The 18,834-nt window shown below is 39.9% G+C and overlaps 1 protein-coding gene across 15 annotated transcripts in view; it reads right to left on the bottom strand.

Moving 5' to 3' along the window:
- The window catches only part of PDLIM5 (PDZ and LIM domain 5), a 128,861-nt gene that overhangs the window by 79,887 nt on the left and 30,140 nt on the right, over positions 1–18,834 (bottom strand). For all 15 annotated transcript variants that reach the window (XM_054064570.1, XM_054064574.1, XM_054064575.1 and 12 more), the window contains exon 3: positions 6,950–7,101. In XM_054064570.1, coding sequence (XP_053920545.1) covers positions 6,950–7,101 — 152 coding nt within the window. The remainder of the gene's footprint in view (positions 1–6,949; positions 7,102–18,834) is intronic.

Raw genomic sequence — 18,834 nt, 5'->3', positions numbered from 1 at the left:
GTGCACCAAGACACTTGTGCACCAGCATCAGCTTTGAATTCTTTGAACAATTATTTACCCAGTGACACTTCATTTCAAAACTAGATAAAACGGGAGGACTTAGGATGACTCAGTTGCTTGCACTGCAATATACACAAAAAAAAGGCATATGCAAAACCATTTTAGCTGTTGAAAATCTCCTGTTAAGGTACTGGGGTATGAGCTCAGAAGGCTTCAGGTCAGCTGCACCTTAGCCAAACGCCAGCAGTCCTAGATGCAGCCTGGGAAGGCACAAGCCCACACTCTGACGAGAGAAGGACAGCTTTAATAAGATACAATCAGCAGAGCCAATGGAGAGGTGAATGCTGCCAGGCTCTATCTAGACCAGCAGTGCGTCACCTCCGAGTCCTGAAGCTGGTATTTACAGACCTCACAAGAATTGGAAGCGCCTGCACAAAGTTCAAAGGATTTACTTCAAAGAAACACTGTCTCAGAAGCGGATTCTGAAAATTTGCAGATTAAAAGTGGCTTTCTCAGCAGCACCTGCTTAGTATACATTGCACAGCAGCATTGGTCCTGCAGGTCAGGTTACTTCCAGACTCAAAGAGTCAGGCTGACAAACTCACTTGGCAATTTTCATGCCACGAGGCAATGCAACTTTGCATCACCTCTTCCTCAACAAGCTCCCTACCAAACATCTTCATCAGCCACTGATATGTGAATATTTATGTAGGCTGCTGGTACAGGCCACAGCACAGCTCTGCACAGTGTTTTTCCTCAGCCCTATTCAGCAACCTTGTGCCATGAAGCAAACCTCAAAGCAGGCAGGACGAGCCCCACACCAGGTACACAAGTCAATCCTTGTCACTTCCATAACGAAAATAGCTCCCAAGACCTGTGCCATAAGCCTACATAAATATTCACATCCACCTGCCATCCAGGCTGACCCCCCATTACAGCTCTGCTGACACAGCTATCCTCCCCTTCCACCTCCTCAACAAAAACCTCTCACAACACAGGAGCTGAACACTGCTGAAATAGAGAATTCAGAGATCATGAGAGAGATTACAGACAAATCATTAGATACTTCTAACCAATAAACTCCAAGGGCTGAAATACTTTGCTTTGCCTCATGGGTTTTCTTGCCAGGTCATACAGCCCTAAGTGATATGTTTTCTGTTTTAATGAACACTTTTCTATTACCACATTTTCCCATTTCTGCATTCCTTTGTAGCCTGAGTGCCTCTTTGGAAATACTTTTCCATGCTACTCCATAAAAATAATACAATAAAATAAAAGAAACTTGGGAATTTTAATATGCAGAGCAAGGCAGATCTCTACCTGCATCACTAAGCAGGAGTTAGGTTAATTCCACAAACATCTACTGCTTTGAGCTCACAAACTACTGAAAACTTTGACAACTGATTATTTTTTTAAATTAAAAGAAGTTCACCAGAGAGCATTAAGGCTTCAAGTTGCCGATATGCTGGCATTTGGCCGAGAGGCGGCTTAAGATCAGCAACAGATTAGAAATAGGTTAAGTGTTTACTACTGAAACTTTCAGAAAAGTCTATGATCAATAACACAAAATTCAACAGGAACTCTTAATTAATCTCACAAGGCTATACATGGTTCCACTTACCTGAGCTACCTGGAATACCAACCACCTCAAAGCTTAGTGAACCAGCTAAAATAACAGAAGTGAACCTCTGTTTGGAAGGTTCTACTTTTCAGCCAGATTATATTCAGGCATTATTACTGAAAACTAGTATTAGTGATCGATGGTAATAATCCAGTACCGAGAGTTTTGTGACTTTTCAGTCTCAACACTCAGTTAAAAAGGGATCATGGTGCTTATTTCTTTAATCAATGAACACTCAGTTTTGACACCCATGAAAGAAGAGCTATACAAGAAATAATATTACAGAAAAAACAATTCCAGTAAAAAAAATATTTAAACATTTAAGAAAAAGTACTCAGAACCTCTGATGCTTTCAACCAATTCATTGCCTCTGTTCATCTGCCACAGGGCAATCAAGCTTCTACATGTTATTATAAAAAAAGCAAATCAAAGAACAAAACTAAAGTCAAAATGCCTATGTAAGGGAAATTATCATGACTAGTAAACCGCAGCTGGAGAAAAATAAGACTTCCGAATGCATTCTTATCATAGCTTCCTTAAAGCTCATCCTTATATGGTTTATGGAAACAAAATATTCACCCCAAGGAACCACTGACTCATAAAACTGAAAGCATGAGTTTTAACCATCATCTAGAGTAAAGCTTGTATTGTTAATAGTTTGAAATCCTTTCTTAACTTGCATTCTTCCTGCATGCTCTTCTTTTTTCTTGTAATAGCCTTTCCTGCCGTTTTATTTAGAAGTTACATCATCCTCTCACCACTCCATGGAGACAATTTAAACTTTTAAACTTGAGTTCAGGACTGCCTGTAACAGTGACAAAAGCTGGTTCTTGGGATCCATAGTACCATTCCCCATACTGCTGCTTTTTATTTTTGTGAAATTAATGAGTTTACCACTAACCTACACTAGGGGAATATTTCAACACCCAAGGAGCAAAGGACTCGAATCTCTTAAAATCTGCATAAAGGTGCCTCACTTTGTCATCTTCAAAATGGGAACCAGATCACGCATTTAGTCCACATAGTTTGTCAGAGCACACATTCCACGCACAGCAAAACAATCTTCCTCCTGTGTATTTCCAAAGCAGAGCTGGGTTCTCAATGAAACAAATGGTAATATCGTTATAATGATTTTTAATAAAAGCAAGACTGGGAACAATAAAAATTGTAAGTAAAAAGCATAGTGAGTTAGTCTTACTGCAGACAACCCTTTCTGAAATGGATAACTTGAAAAATTATGTTAGAAAATAGGAATGAAATTATTCATATTTTTTCCCTATTGTTCCACCTCATATCATGAGACTTTCAGCTGTTCTTAAGCTAGTGACTAGACTCCATGTTTCCTGAATGAAAAGCTAAAAAGATGAGGGAGAATTGTATGATAAAGATCCACACTCAGGCAGGCAGACAAAACAGAATCATAGAATGGTTTGGGTTGAAAGGGACCTTAAAGACAATCTAGTTCCAAAGCCCGTGCCATGGGCAGGGACACCTCCCACTAGACCAGGCCGCACAAAGCCAAAGCCCCATCCAACCTGGCCTTGAACACTTCCAGGGAGGGGGCATCCACAGCAAATAAGCATCGTGTGTTTTAACACTTGAGTTTACCAACTGCACCACCCAACATTAAGGCTCATCTGAATTTTGGCACCGCGTCCTGTCAATATGGACATCAAAAATATCAGCAGAGCCTAGTCTCACCTGTAACACCTGGGCAACCATGTGGTTTTAAAAGGTTTAGGGGAAAATAAACCACGATAACCACCACTGAAGTTCATTTATTGCTTTTTAATGCCCACGCTCATTTTCAAAAATCCTTAAAGTCATCCATTAAAGAGCTGAAAGGAGAACTGAACTGTAGTAAGGGTTCAGTGTCGACCTACAGCACACAGAGATATCTGAAGCACTGAAATATAGCAAGAGAGGTAAACAATGTGTAAAATCCTCTTTTCACTTCCCAAGATGAGTAACACCAATGCCTTTTTGGGTTAAATGACTAAATTCATAAGGAGAGGTGAAAAAAATTAATTTACAAAGCACATTATAGTTGCGCAGATCTGTTGTATTAAAAAGAGAACAATAAATTCTGTATTATAAAAGCAAACCCCACTATGTTCCAGGCTTTTCTCTATCACTTATTTTTGTATTGCTTACTGACACTTTTTCCAGAAGTTTCATGGGTATCATGATCTCATGTAACAGTGGAAATACACAATTCTTTGTCCTTTTCAGTTCTACAGAATCATTAAGCTAGCAGTCTGGAGAAACAGTCCCCAAAAATAATATTTAAAATAGGTGGTGGCTCTTAGCTGTTCAGCAATTTACATATTTATTTATGTAAGTCCATGTTAAGTTACTGAACTTGAAAATATATCCAAAAAGCAAGCATCTGGTTTCCATCTGTCCTTATGGGAACCAGGAAAGGGCTTGTAACTGAAAATAAAATATTGGGGTACAAGAGAACAGGATCTCAGTGAGGGAGGGATGCATACAAAGAAAAATACCCTACAAAATGCATTTAATGTCTAAAAATCCCCGAACTATCAGGAACCTAAAACTGCATGTTACAAAAATAAAGAAAAACACTCCTCCATAATTTTAAGCCACATCTAATATTGAAATCAGCACATAACACATAATATAAAAATTATATTTTTATTTCACAATTTAAAAATGATGGTCTTCATAATTAAGAGCAATGTTTACAAAGCTAATTAACTTTAAAGACATACACCTGAAAACACTTGACAACCCATGCAAATGTTAGGCACCTACTACCATATATGTCTATTTTATCTATTTATATTTAAGGAATCTCCAAACAAAGTGGACTTGCAAATGTGACAGCTGTAATTTCGGTTCCTTCCCAGGGCAGAAAACGATTCCATATTTAAAAAACCAACATGCAATGTTGCCGTACACCAAAAAAAAGGGAACTTTTATTCTCCCTTCAAATACTTCGCCAATGTTCATTTACAAACTACAAGACATCTGAATTAGTTTTCCACAAGAAGTATGTGCACATCTGCCTCCATAAATATACTACTATAAACCTGTAAGTAAAGCTTTTTGAGGGCATTGCTTTAAATATCGCTTCTAACCTCCCAGGCAAGCTACTTCTTCCTATTCATTTTGTTTCTCTCAATTTTTATTTTCTTCACTCGGCACGCAAAGAATAGAGGAAGTCAAATGAAAATCTGGCCAATGGTACAAAAGTGTATCAAGTTAAAATACTTATAATTAGGAAGCTGATCATAAACAATTTCCTCTCTTGCCTTTGCCACACAGACTTGCGAAGTTTCCTTTGTACCTTTTTAAAGGTAAATACCCATTTAAAGGTACAAACAACTAAGTAAATCTCCTGCTAAACAGTAATCGGAGCAATGAAGTTTACACCAGCAGAGAAGCTGGGAGAGCACTGTCTATGGCTTTGGTTTCATGGGATCCGGGCAGGATTAGAAGCAGCTGGAACCATGAGACTGCAGACCAAGAGAGCTGCAAGACAGGACATCTGTCCCAGCCCCAGACTCTGAGATTGAGGCTATTCCTTTGATCTCTACTGATCAATGATCAGTCTGATTCTGACTTAGCCTTCAGCTGTCAGGTAGCCTATGCTGGTGAGTCAGATGTTAGGCTGAGTAGGAAGGGTAAGAATAGGAGAGGATCAGGCTAACTCATGATTAACCAGATCTTCAAAACGCTCATCTCTGCACCCAACCAGACGCAGCCTCAGACAAGTTACTGCCTGACTGAGACACACCTGCTATTCCTTTCCTATACCTGATATTAACCCTGCCCATCAATTTATGGTGAAGGGAGAAAGTAGGCTTGCTGGAGTGACTCAGTGGGCTCCTGGAAGGTGCATTTCTAAATTAACTGCTTGCCTTATTAGGACACAGAAAGGCAAGTGACACATTACATACAACACAATTTTTCTGATGAGCTGGTTCATTTCTGAACCCCTGTTTCATCAAGAAACTTTTAATGCCAACTTTAGAAGTTTCACTCGAGAAGATGCCCTAGGCATGAGCCATGCACCGAGACACTCACTCCCTCAGAGGCTGAGGAAAGGGAACCCCTTATTAAGAGTAGCTAAGGACCAAAGTACCAAAAGACAACAGGAAAAAAACCCAGAAACAACTAGCAGGGCTGAACTGTAACCTCTTAGAAAAGATCATGGTTGCACAAACATTCAAATACATGTCACTTAGGTCTGGGAACATGCACGACCACCCAGGAGAGTTGGGTGTTGGTCAGATCTACAACCATGACATCTCTTTTACTCTTGTATCAATGAATTCTGAGAGAGATTCTGTTTCAATTAAAGGCAGGATAATTTGACAGAAAAGGTAGTCACTGCTGAAGAGATATTATTATGGGTCTCAAATAACAATCATCCAGCAAGTTTGCACTGTTTAAGGAGGGCATCAAAAGCAATAATCAAGTGAAACTACTGTTGTTTTCTCTGATAACAAGAAAATATGGTTCTCATTATGTGACGTCTTCAGAGGCCAATCCTTCTCCAAGATGTTCACTCACATCATTAAATAAAAATAGCAGTCTTCTAATAAAAGCCAATATTTAGCCCTGAGAGACTTTTCAGAGCTTGAAGGAATTTCTTGCTTGGGCTGCTGTTCTTCTTGCTTCAGTTCCAATAACTCGCACATAAGCATCCTGCTCCCTTCTTCCAACCCCACCCAAAACATAGTCTCTGGCTATCAGCAGTAAGCTTAAATTCCATAAACCGTTATGTTTCAGGAATGTGGACAACAGACAAAACTAACTTCTAATGTAGATGCTGCAATTAGCAAACAGAGGCTGCTTCTTCGTGAAACAGTGGTATGGTTTTGGGAAACATCACTTCCTGACTCTGAGCTGCAGTATTTTCATCCATGTAACTCAGGGGCTAACTGCTTAAACAAATCCATCATTCTGTTTGCCATTAAAAATGACGATGTAGGACTTGACCCAAAAGGCACGTGCTCCTAGTCAGTCAGGGGATGGAAAAAGAATCTAGAAAAGACCTGTTTTTAATTAAACAAGTGTTAACAAAACTGGAGTTTAGGTGGAAGAGGAACTAGACTTGATTCAATATAAAGCAAGTGACAGAAGGTTGGAAAAGACCTTTGTTGACTCACATAATTAACATCTAATAAGTATTATAAAATACTATAAGTCAAGACACATTTCAGTCTACAGCAGCATACCTCTCAATTGTGGTCGCTCCATGCGCTCTGCCAAACCACTTACACATTTTTATCCTCCAAACAACTGTTACAATGATGATTAGTTCTCTTTTTTTTAATAAAAAAGAAAAACATATCTTACCTTTGCAGAGTCATGTTCAAATTGCCTGTACATGCCTTGATCTTGTTTTGTGCTTCTAGATGAGTCATCCCATCTGTACTTATCCCGTCAATGGTGAGAACCACATCACCTATCCCCACTTGTGCTCGGGCTGCTTTTCCACCGTCGTTAAGCTGAAATATCACAAGAATGGTAAATGAAAAATGTGGATGGTTTCTGTTCATATTCTCTGAATACAAGACCACAATATCTCACAGTGCTGTTTCATAGAAGAAAAGAGAAAAAATAATTCTATCTTTTCTCCATTGCATGTCCCTGTGAAATCTGCTATACTATCTTTCTTTCTAGTGAAGCAATATTTAGTTTCTTGTTCTCAATTCACTTGAACAACAGAGAAAGTATTGCACAGTATTGCCTATTATTAAAAATCGAACTCCACTTTTACTTTTCTGGCTGGAAGCTGTGCACATTTACCGAAAGATGGAAGCAAGGATAGGCACATACAGTTTCTAGGATGCGAAGTTCCAGCGTCTTCTCTTTTCATATACGAAATTGTTCTCACAAGAGGAGAGAGGAAGACTATAACCCAGCTTTTCCCATTCTAGAGTTTCCATCTAAACAAAGTCTTCAAAGTTTATTATTTGTCAATGACTGTTCATGTGCATGGAAGTCTTCCTTAATAGTGAAGCTGACTTTTCCCCCACTGCAACTACTAGAAAGTCAAAAGTTCAACATCACAGTCAGATGGGTTACAGGACTTCGTTTTGCCTTTCTCTCAGTGGGTTTATAGCCCCCAGTGACTTGCAGTATATTCAGACCAGAATAAGAAAGGCCTCTTGAAAAGTCTGCCTCTTTGGTCAAGGTCACCATTTAAAGTTCAGCCAAACTGCGTTTGGTCTGCTTGAATGAAACAGTCTTGCAACAGAAACTTTTGTAAAGTTCATATTATTGACCTCAACTGAACAAAAAATTAATCTTGTCCTCTTCCCACTGAATTTCAACTAGCCTATTTCCCAAGAACAGAAACAGAAATAAAGCAACACATGGTAAGGCGTATGCACCAATTTATACCTCTGGTACTCAATCTGCTAGTCACTCTATAGCTGGCTGCAGAGAGCAGTCCTGGATAGTGCAAATTCCCTCTTTGCTCTTTGTTTCCAGATGCAGTTTCTGTCTTACAGCAAATAAGTTGTAGATGCTCATGCTGTGCATACAAAACCTCACAACTCTTTCTTTTGCTGGAAAGCAAGACTCTGGCCCCTGAAGAAAGTGCTACATTTTAGCAAAGTGCTGCAAATAGCAGGATTACTTCATCTTTATTTCCAAAAGTAGAGCTCCCCTTAGGCCACAGTCATGCTCTAGTAGGTGACTTCTCAAAGGGATGCAGAAGGAAGGCTCTTACCTCGATTGTTTTTTAACTGTCCATTAGGTAGGGACCAAGAAGTTTTGGTGCCTTGTGGTTCTTTTTGACAATGACCAACTACAAAGTACAGTCACCAATCTCCATACCATTCACTTCTCCAACAGGAGAAGCAAGGCTAGGTTTTGAAAACTGTGTATGGCAATGGGGTAGTAACACATGAAACACTAGGGACTCAAGTCTTTGCATTTGTGTATAAACAGCCACATGGCAGTAAACGGACAAGTGGGAAGCATTCCATCACCCTACCTGACACAGTTAAGGCTCTCCTAAACTCTCAGTCTATAATACATGACAGCTGCGACATGTATTGACAGTATTGGAAACAAATACTTTAACTGAAGAAAAAGTATTGCCTAATGCTGCAAGACAAATGCAATACTCCAAAAACATACAATTTGACAACATACAGATTGAAAGCAGGAAACGTCACATTCAACAGATCACAGCTGGCATTTTTCAACAGCAATCTATGCACAACAGACATTTGCATTGGCAATCTCAGCAACTGAAAACAACAGACAAAAATTCAAAATAAAAACAGAAAAGTCCTTCTATTCGGTGTTAATCCTGTGCTATTGCATTGGGTCTGCATGGCAAGGGTTTTGTAGCTGGGGGGCCCTGGGGGTGGCTTCTGTGAGAAACTGCTGGAAGCTTCCCCCATGGCCAACAGAGTCAATGCCAGCCAGCTCCAAGATGGACTCGCTGCTGGCTCATCAAAGATGAGCCCATCAGTGATGATAGTAATGCCTCTGTGATAACACAATTAAGAAGGAAAAAAAGCCTGTGCAACAAAGAGCAGAAGACAGGAGTGAGAATATGTGAGAAAACCAACTCTGCAGACATGAAGGTCAGTGAAGAATGTGTTGCCCCAGGCAGTGGAGCAGAGGTTCCCCTGCAGACTGTGGTGAAGAGCATGGTGAAGCAGGCTGTCCCCTTGCAGCCAATGGAGGTCCATAGTGGAGCAGCTATCCACCTGCAGCCTCTGGAGGATCCCACACTGGAGCAGGTGGATGCACCTTAAGGAGGCTGTGGCCCCCTAGGAAGCCTGCACTGCAGCAGGCTCCTGGCAGGACCTGTGGACGCATTGAGAGAAAAGCCCATGCTGGAGCAGGTTTGCTGTCAGGATTTGTGATGCCACATGGACCCACGCTGGAGCAGTCCATTCCTGAAGGATTACACCCTGTGGAAGGCACCCACGCTGGAGCAGTTAATGAAAACTGCAGCCTGTGGGAGGGACTCGCATTGCAGAAATTTCTGCAGGACTATCTCCCACGGGAGGGACTCCACACTGGAGCAGAGGAAGAGTATGAGGGGTCCTGAGGTGGAAAGAGCGGCAAAAACATGTCATGAACTGACCATAACCTCCTTCGCCTGTCTACCTGTGCCACTTGGGAGGAGGAAGAGAAAATAGGGAGTAAAGTTGAGCCCAGGAAGAAGGGAGGGGTGGAGGGAAGGTGTTTTAAGATTTGGTTTTATTTCTGATTACCCTACTCTGACTTGACCGGTAATACATCGAATTAATTTTCCAGAGTTGAGCCTGTTTTGCCTATGACAGTAATTGATGAGTGATCTCTGTTTGTACTTACCTCAACCCACCAGCCTTTAATTACATTTTTCTCCCTCCCTTGTCCAGCTGAAGAGAGAATTGACAGAATAGCCTTGGTGAGCACCTGGCCTCCAGCCAGGGACAACCCACCACAGCTACTGGATACATTATTCTGGTGAAAGGAGAGGCCTGAGATTTAACACCACTTGTCATCTCCTCAGATTCAAAATAACAGCCAGTCCCTCAGCCTTACAGATCAAGGAAAATTTTACCCGGAGTTGAAACCAATAGGTGCTAACAAGGGAAAAGTAGCAGAGCAACTCCCATGCAAGGAAGAAAGATGGAAAATAAAAAAAAGAAAAAGATGTGCTATTTCCAGAAAACTTCTGGACTTGTCAAATTCATCAGAATTATATTTTGCATACTTGTTAGAAAAATAGCCAAGATTCCACCAATATTTTGTGTTCACACCCTAATTCTAAGCTAAGGGACTCAATTAGTATGAAGCACACGTCAGGGAACCCCACGAGCATATAGAAAGCTATGACCAACATAGCTATTTATAGGAAAGCTCCTCAAACCTTTGGGTAAGGGGTGGAAGCTGCCATAAACAGATCCCTAAACCAATACGTTACGGCATGCTGACATTTGTCAGCAACGTCTGGAAAAGGGAAAGGAACGTAAGGGTGTTAAAAGCTAAAGGTCAAATGGATCGCTGTACTTTGTGATTGGACTGCCCAAGTGAATAAAATTTAGCTTTCCCTGAACGCACGCAAATGCACATGGTGTTCATCCTTCGTAATTTGTGATGAAAAAAGCAACCTACATACATTCAGCAACAAGACTTCAAAAGCAAGCTTCAAGAATAATATTCCTATGGGGGGCAGGAGATGGCCTTACCATCCAAAGCAGTATAAAATAAAACAAATTCATTTACAAAAGAAAGAAACCAACCTTTTTTGTTTGATTCTGGTGGCCAACACAACTGTCCACAACTAATCATCTCACTTTCCTGTAGTCAAACTGTTGCCTACTGGCGATAAAGCTCCTTGCAAGTAAACATGGGAAACAGGTGTAAAATAATTTCAGCGAAACCACAGGCTGAATAAAAACTCTGAAAAATACGGCTGGAAAGTGCACCCTGGAGATGGAGAAAAAAAGCAGACAGGTCCCAAGAAGTGTTATGAACCCCAGACTATGTCCACAAGACCTGCCATACAAGCAGGGGACTGAATCGGACTTATAGGCGAGACTGTCACAGATACATCTGAATTATGAAATTACTGGACAAGAGTGTGAAGAGCTGCACATGCAGAAGAGTGCCAGAGCAGTAATCTCCTTATTTAGACACAGTGGATAAGACTTCCAAGTAACACCTACTGATTTCAGATATAGGGATCTGACTAACCAAGAGAAGTTGGTACTTCTAGGAAATCTCAGCCAGAGCACAAGTTTTCCCTGCGAACGCTGGCCAGCATCCTTGGTTTGCTAAGTGCCTGCAAAGAAGTGTTACTAGAACTACAAGGCAAAGCTTTATCACAGATGCAAAAATCAAAACTAAAAGAAAGTCTCCCCACGGTTTCCATTGTGCTAAGAAATAACTCAAGGTATTTAAATTTTTTCGTGCTGATTCTGAAAAATCCAACAGATGCAGAAGACATAAAAATATGTAGGTGCCAAGACATGGGAAATATTGAAGTGTTATGTATAAATCATTACTGCTTTTGTGCAGCTTTTTTTGTCCTGCATGAACAATTTTGTTCTTAAATTGCAAATTTAGCTGTAACTTAGTAAAATTGTACTAGTCACAGAACTATAGTATTACCTACGCTTAAATACCAGAAGATTAGTAAACTGATGGGCAAAACAAAAAAAACTCCAAAACCTAATGCTGAAATCCTAGTAGGAAAAATGGATATCCTTAAAACACACGTTTCTTAAATATATGCACGCAAACAAATGGAATTGATGCAACATACAGACACAGGGAAGGTTATGACATTAATATTATAAAACAAGTTACTTATGAATCTAATTAACTTTTGAGTACCACAAATACTCTTGAAATTCTTAATGGATCTGTTTTAATTCTCTATTTACAGTATGAGGCAAGTTTTTAAAAGCAAGCATGAATTATAGCTACAACAAAATAGGGAGGTTTTTTACATTACAAAGCAGATTTAAAACTACTAAATTGCCAAACAGGAGCGTTTCCTCCTACTTAGTTTCATGTCTTCATACTCTGGGAAGTTCATTTGGAGACAGAGGGGGAGGCAAGGAGGAGAGACATTTCATGATCAAGCACCTGCTGAGGCCAATCACTCCCACAGCCCCCAGCAGCAAACCTCTTTTTGGCCCCTCAGCAGCAATGGGTCTCATGGCAGAAAGCCAAAAGCCTGCCTACGCCATCCAGAGATGCTCAGGAAGCTTTCTAATAAACATCAATAAAATCACCCAGCTAATACGAGATTTCAGTTCTGTTTGATAAAAATAAAACCATTTCTTTGTTGTTCTTGTTGCTTAAGCATAAGATTCCAAAACCACAAATATTGTTCTCAAATACATTTCAAACAGAAATAAATCAAAAGTAAACCATCTCTTGATCCAGCATGAACTTCAAAAGCAACAGTATAAAAAGTAATCTCAGCAGAGTTCTATAGTGCCTCCGGTTTCTAAAAGCAAACAGCCCCAAACACACTGGAATATAACTGTTTTCTCAAGCTACATTTTAGCCAGCTTATTATTTTGTTTTGCAGTAACCAATACAAAACCAAAAAAAAAGCAATAAAAATAATTTTTTTACTCTCAAGCTTTAATGAGATCATTTTAAATATCCTTTCCAGGAAAACTGCATGCGTGCACATACGTGTGCATCTATGTGTTAATCAATGTAGTGTCTAGCTTAATTCCTAATTAACATAACCATCTATTTTTCCTCTCATAACTAAGAAGAAAACTTGCCAGGTATCTCTTCTTTGAACTGTCATTGCTAAGTTTTTACGCGGTAATAAATTAAATGCTTCAATTGCAGTTACTCATGAGAAAAAGGTCTATTTGATAGAGATGGAAGTTTCCTGTTATCTTTTCCACGCTGCCTGCCTCGAATCTATCGTAGCTGCAACCGGCTTGTGTGATAGGGCACCACAACCACTCTCCCACAGAAACTATTTCATAGTCTGACAGTAAATAATGGTGCCCTCATCACACAAATCCTTCAATGTCACCTGAAACTTTCTCTCAGAATGTAATTCACTGCTCTCAATTTAAATTTCCCTGGGCTATCTGAAATCCCTCAAGCTTGATTTTTTTACCTCTGAAGCATTTCTGACAGGTGGTTGGCTACAGCAGTTCAAAAACATGCATAATCAAAGCAGAAGTCTTTATATTACTACCACTCTTGCCTCTCTTTCAGTCTACATCGTTCCCTATGTTAAGGTATTCTAAACAAAAATACAAAACACAACACACTCATATACAGAACAAATACTACAGGAGAATTTTGCAGAATCACAAAATAAGCAATCGGGCAACATCTCTTATCTAATAACAGTCCACCTTTTCATGCAAACATTCAAACCACAGAGGCTTTACCTCCCCACTATAATACACTTTCTGCTAATGTTTGCACTCATTATTAGCTTGTTTATCTCTAGCCTCATTTCACCTGACCAAAGTACCACCTAGCACCAACAGCCAGTATTTTAAGTGTGCTACCAAATGTACATAGAGCTTGAAGTACACTAGAAAGCAACCCTTTGGTCAACCACTGCAAGCTTGGAGAAGCATCCCTTTCCATATTTTTTAAGAACACAACTTTGCCCTGACGCATGAGGGGGTGGCACACTGCAGCTGCTCTGGTTCCCTCACATGAATAGTGTGCATCCAATCTGACACCTGACAGGTAGCCCCAGCAGAATGCAACCTGCAGTGGTGGCAGCACAGCATGTTTGAGTCCCACACCTGAGTGCAAATAGGATATTGTTGTGCTCCAGCGCACCCTCCCTAACCAAGTGGCTCACCAAAGCCCTTCCTCACCTCTTTCCCTACCACGAAGGAAGCAAAAACCCAATTTACACTCTGGACTCCTGACACATTTGGGACACTTGGGATCTAGCTTACCACTTCTGCATGAAAAAAAAGAGCCAAGACAGCACCTGCTCTTTGTGGCAAATAAGCTTCCTCTGCTCTCAATGGAAACTGAGAGCTGTATCATATTCCTCACAGCCTTTACTACAGCAATATTATTCGCATAGCCAACAGATTAGCCAGCCAGTCTCAATACTTGCTTCCAAATCAAGAACATACATGCCAATTTTAAAGTCCAGATCAAATTTATACAGCTGAGTTGTAAGAACCCTAATGCAGGGGGTGCAGTGGAAAGCTCTGACACAACCAGCTATAAAAGGGGTTATGAGGCAGTCCTGCAAATAAGCTGAAGGTTTACCCAAACCAAGCAGGGATCGAAATTAGCCTAAGACAAAAAAACCCTTTTAACAGAGTATTTTGCTACATATGACTGACAGGAAAACCAGCCCTCACCTAGCTTCCTGCATGCTCCTATAGGTTTTTATTTCCCCCATTTTGGTCCCTGTAACTTTAAAGGTGCTTCCAAACAAACTTACGAAGCTGTAATCTAAAGCATACAGAGTACGCCAATAATCATTAAAGATAACACGTAAGGAGAAAAAAAAGTATAAGACAAAGCACCAACCCACCATACTTCTCAGTCTGGCTGTGGACCCCAACAGCAGACACCACCCCAACCTGGGCCAGAGAGCTACCCATGCCTCCCAGGTCTCCCAGTTTTGCTACAGTCCTTTCCCTCCAAGTGCAGCAGCTCCGTTGCAGCAGTGCCGCAGTGGTTTGGCTGCAGCAGATCCTAACCAGGCCTTCAACTCATCGCAGCCCCCTGAAAAGGAGAGGGAGAGCCCACATTAATATGATTGTGCCTTGTGTCCTTGTAGTCCCACATTCAAAAATTATGTCAAACAAAACCTAACACAATGTTTGAGTTTTCCCTCTAAACAAACACAGCTGAGCATGCCTGTGGGTTCACAGATTTTAGGAAAAAGTCACATGGTTTCAACCCTTTCTCTCTGCTTCTTGACATTTTTCTCTTACTGTATTTTAGCCTTTAATATTTATCTAATGCACTCCACAAAATATTTTTACTCACTTTTGCACTTTACATAAACTGTTACACACATACACACATATCCACCACTCTATCCATCCCTGCATGCACCAAACATGGAGCTACACACATACAGAGGAGCACCAGAGGACACTGGCTGCTAAAAACAGAAGAGGCACCAAGTAATGTTAATTACTCTTGCATACAATTGGGTTGATGCAGAAAAGGATCTGAAAATATAAATTAAGTCTAGAAAACAGAGTGACTGCACAATGCATAGGCTCTTTGTTCATACGAGCTCTCTTATTTTTCAATCAACTAATGCTAAACAGACCAACTTCAATGCCAGGAAAGCATAGCAGAAGCAGAAACAGCAGCCCTCAGCTTCCCTTCCTTGCCCCAGAACAGGTTGTTAATAAGCAGCAACACTTTCCATATGCTGATGCCAGACGGGTTATTAGCTGGTGCTATCTCTCACTTGTCACAGCTTGACTAATCATGGTTTCCTTATAGCTCTACTCTTCTATGAGTAGGTTTCATCTCTGCTCCCTCTCCCCCTTCCTTTAAGACAGCCCAACCACTGCAGGACACAAGGAAGCAAGGACAAACAACTTCACGAAAGGTGCCTTCAGCTTTAATTTTTAACACCAACACAGCACAACTGCAAATTCAATGGCCGTTATTAGAAAGGATGATCCCTGCTTTTGAACTATGCCATATGAAATGGAAGCAGTTAACTTCACTCATGGCAATAAATCGATACATTTTGTGTATTTTACATGTAGCTTAATTTTCATGTACTGACATGCAAGTTAAAATTGGAATTCAAAATATTATTAAGATGAGTCAAAATTCGCATTCACTCTGCATGAGGAATAAAGAAACTACTCTGTGCAAGTGTATCTCTATTGGCATTTAAGAAGACTAAAGATCTGGTCTTGCTTTTCCAAGCCACTTGAAGCATTGAAGAGAACAAATATATAAAAGGATTGTCACCAAGATGGGATGGGCAGTGGGTCCCTTGAATGAAAGAAAACAAGTGATGTTCTGATTTGGAGAAGAAATAATGTCACAATGTCAACAAAACAAGTTGTCAAAAGGACCAAGGCAAAATAAATCGGGCATCATGGCTAAAATCATATTTGCAAAGAGAACGTGGGAAAATTTTTAAAAATGCATGCTTTCTAAATACTTAAATGATGGAAAATTATTTACAGTCAAGTGCCAGAACGTCTGCAGATATTAAAGACCCTAAATTAGTAGCTTTCACTAAGCCTTCTCTCAAGAAGCTCAGTTGTGTTCTCATGCTGCCGGCATGCCTTGAAATCCCATGTATTTTAACTGGCTCTCTTCTCTCTGAAGATTATTCTACTGTTTGGAGAGTTTACAGAACTAATCCAGATTTCTCCCCAGGAGACTATATGCCGGTGGGTAAAAATTACTGCCTACTTAATTTCTTGGAGAGATAGAAAGACGAAATGGAATAAAAACGTAGCTAGAAAAGCAATGTAAACTTTGAACAGCTGCTTTAGCTTTTGGGAGTTGCAAGTCTGTAGAGTCCAGTTATAGGGTTGGGTTTTTTGGATGGCCAACACAAATTAAATGCCTAACCAAACAGGCAAACAATTGGGACTGCTAAGGAGGCATCATCTTAGAAGCCACACAATTTGCATCACAACAGAAGTTTAACTGCCTATCTCTTTTGGAGTAAACAGAAGTTGCTTTGTAAGTTTTATTGCTGGGGCCTCCCGAACTAAATCAAAACAAAGAAGAGTTAGTTTTCTCTGACGAAGTTTAAGTGTGAAGTGGCCAAAGGGACCGAGCTCAACCTTTTAAAAAAAAAATGCATTTCCATACTTCAAGGCAAAATGTATGAAGATGTTTGCAGTGCATATTATGGTGTACTTCCTTCCCAATCAGGATTGTTTTTATTCGTTTACACATGATAAAACTAATTCCACTAACTGCACATCCATCTCCTTAGTAACCTCAGTAGCCCTAAATGTGTCAAGTTGTTTTCGTAAGATTTTCATGGTCTACGATTTAGTCACTCTTAACAGGATATGTCTTTCCTGCATCAAATGTGATGCAATCTTTACAGAATAACTAATTTAGGAACACAAATAAAATAACATGCTATACTGTGTAAATTAAAGGTATTTATTTTTTTGCCTTGGAGCTCTTCTCACAGGAAAAATAAGAGCCTCGTACAAGGCAGCAGTGAGAAGGAAACGCAACTAATGAAGAAATCCCACATGTGAAAGCAAAGCAGAGAGAGTTAAGTGGGGAAGCGTGAACCAAAAATTCATCAGACAAAAACCAAGAGCCACTGGCCAAGAAAACGCTACAACAAATTGAATCTTTCATGATACACCAGCCCATGTTTCACTTTCTCCTAACCAGAAACAAACCAGGCATGCATAAACACGCAGGAAACAACCGGCTTGCTTCAAAGAATTGAGATAATTATAAGCTGCACCACATAAATAAAGAGGAAAACTGAGGCAAGTTCAGGCACTGCAAGTATTGCTTATTGGCACAACCCATCCGCCCAGGGAGCACAGCTCACCTGAATGCCATCCCAGAGTGGTACTCTGCAAAAGCTGTACCAGAAATGCACTTTCAAGGTGAAACCCAAGCGCAGCAATGAGAGCCCATCACATCCACTCCCCACAGAAAGTTTTGCCACACATAGGAGTCACATATTAAAAAAAAAAAAAAAAAAAAAAAAAAAAACTGAAGACTCAAAGCTACACTTCCTCCAGCTCTCCTTTGAGCACACAACTCAACACCCAAGGAATGAGCGCAGACTAAATGCATGAAGTGCAGAAGCTTCTCCAACTCAATCATGCTCCATCAAGAGAGTTCACATTTTAAGTAAAAAGGCACCAATACTTATGGCATGTTTCTTTGGTAATGTGGAAGAAAAAGGCAACCTTAAACATGTAAAAGGAGACAACTCAGCTCAGATAAATAAGCCTGTTCTGAAGTGCATGGAAAGTAACAATTTAACCAATTATGACTAAGATGCTGATGTGCTGACACCTACTCCAGACCAATGAAACCACATTCCTATATCTAAGCGTCTTCATTTACTGCAATGGAGAGAACACTTCTCAGGATTAGTCCAACACAAACTCCTAGCACAAACAAATAAAAGAGAAAGGAGACATTAGTAAATCCTAGTGGATATCTTGGCTTTTATATGCCAAGGGAACATTACAGCAGACTTTTTTTCTATGCCAAACGTTTATTGGCTAAAAACCTGTAGAATAAAATACTGGGAAAAAAAGTCCAGTATAAAACCCTCAGAAAACAAGAAATGCATTTTAAAGAAGTCGCATATAATTTAATAAACTCATATTAGCTGTTTATAGCCAAGACCAAAATCTTTATCACAAGCTAATAAAGCTCATGACAATATATAACAATTTCATATTTAATTTCCCATTTAGGAGTTACAGATCTATATATGCACACACTCTCCACACTGTTTTGGTTTACTTGAGTTTAAATATCACTTTTATATGATGTGTTTATAGAGTTCCAGGTGTGAGGGTATTATATATACATTTATTTATATGTCTATTTAAAACACTGGATATATTAGTAGATATGGTGTTATATACATATATTCATTAAGTAAATATTTGCATTAAAATTTATTTTATGCACACACGTATCTACCAAAAGAAAAAGGCATTTGTTCTCTCTGCTGGGGACCTGTGTGAGAAGACCATGGGAAGATTATTAGCTTTTTTTTTTTTTAGGCAGCATGTGACAAAAAAAGCACTTGTCCAGAG

Source organism: Cuculus canorus, chromosome 4 (assembly GCF_017976375.1).
Source record: "Cuculus canorus isolate bCucCan1 chromosome 4, bCucCan1.pri, whole genome shotgun sequence".
NCBI lineage: Eukaryota > Metazoa > Chordata > Aves > Cuculiformes > Cuculidae > Cuculus > Cuculus canorus.
Note: the sequence above shows the minus strand (reverse complement) of the source record. Positions and strands in the feature narration are given on the sequence as shown.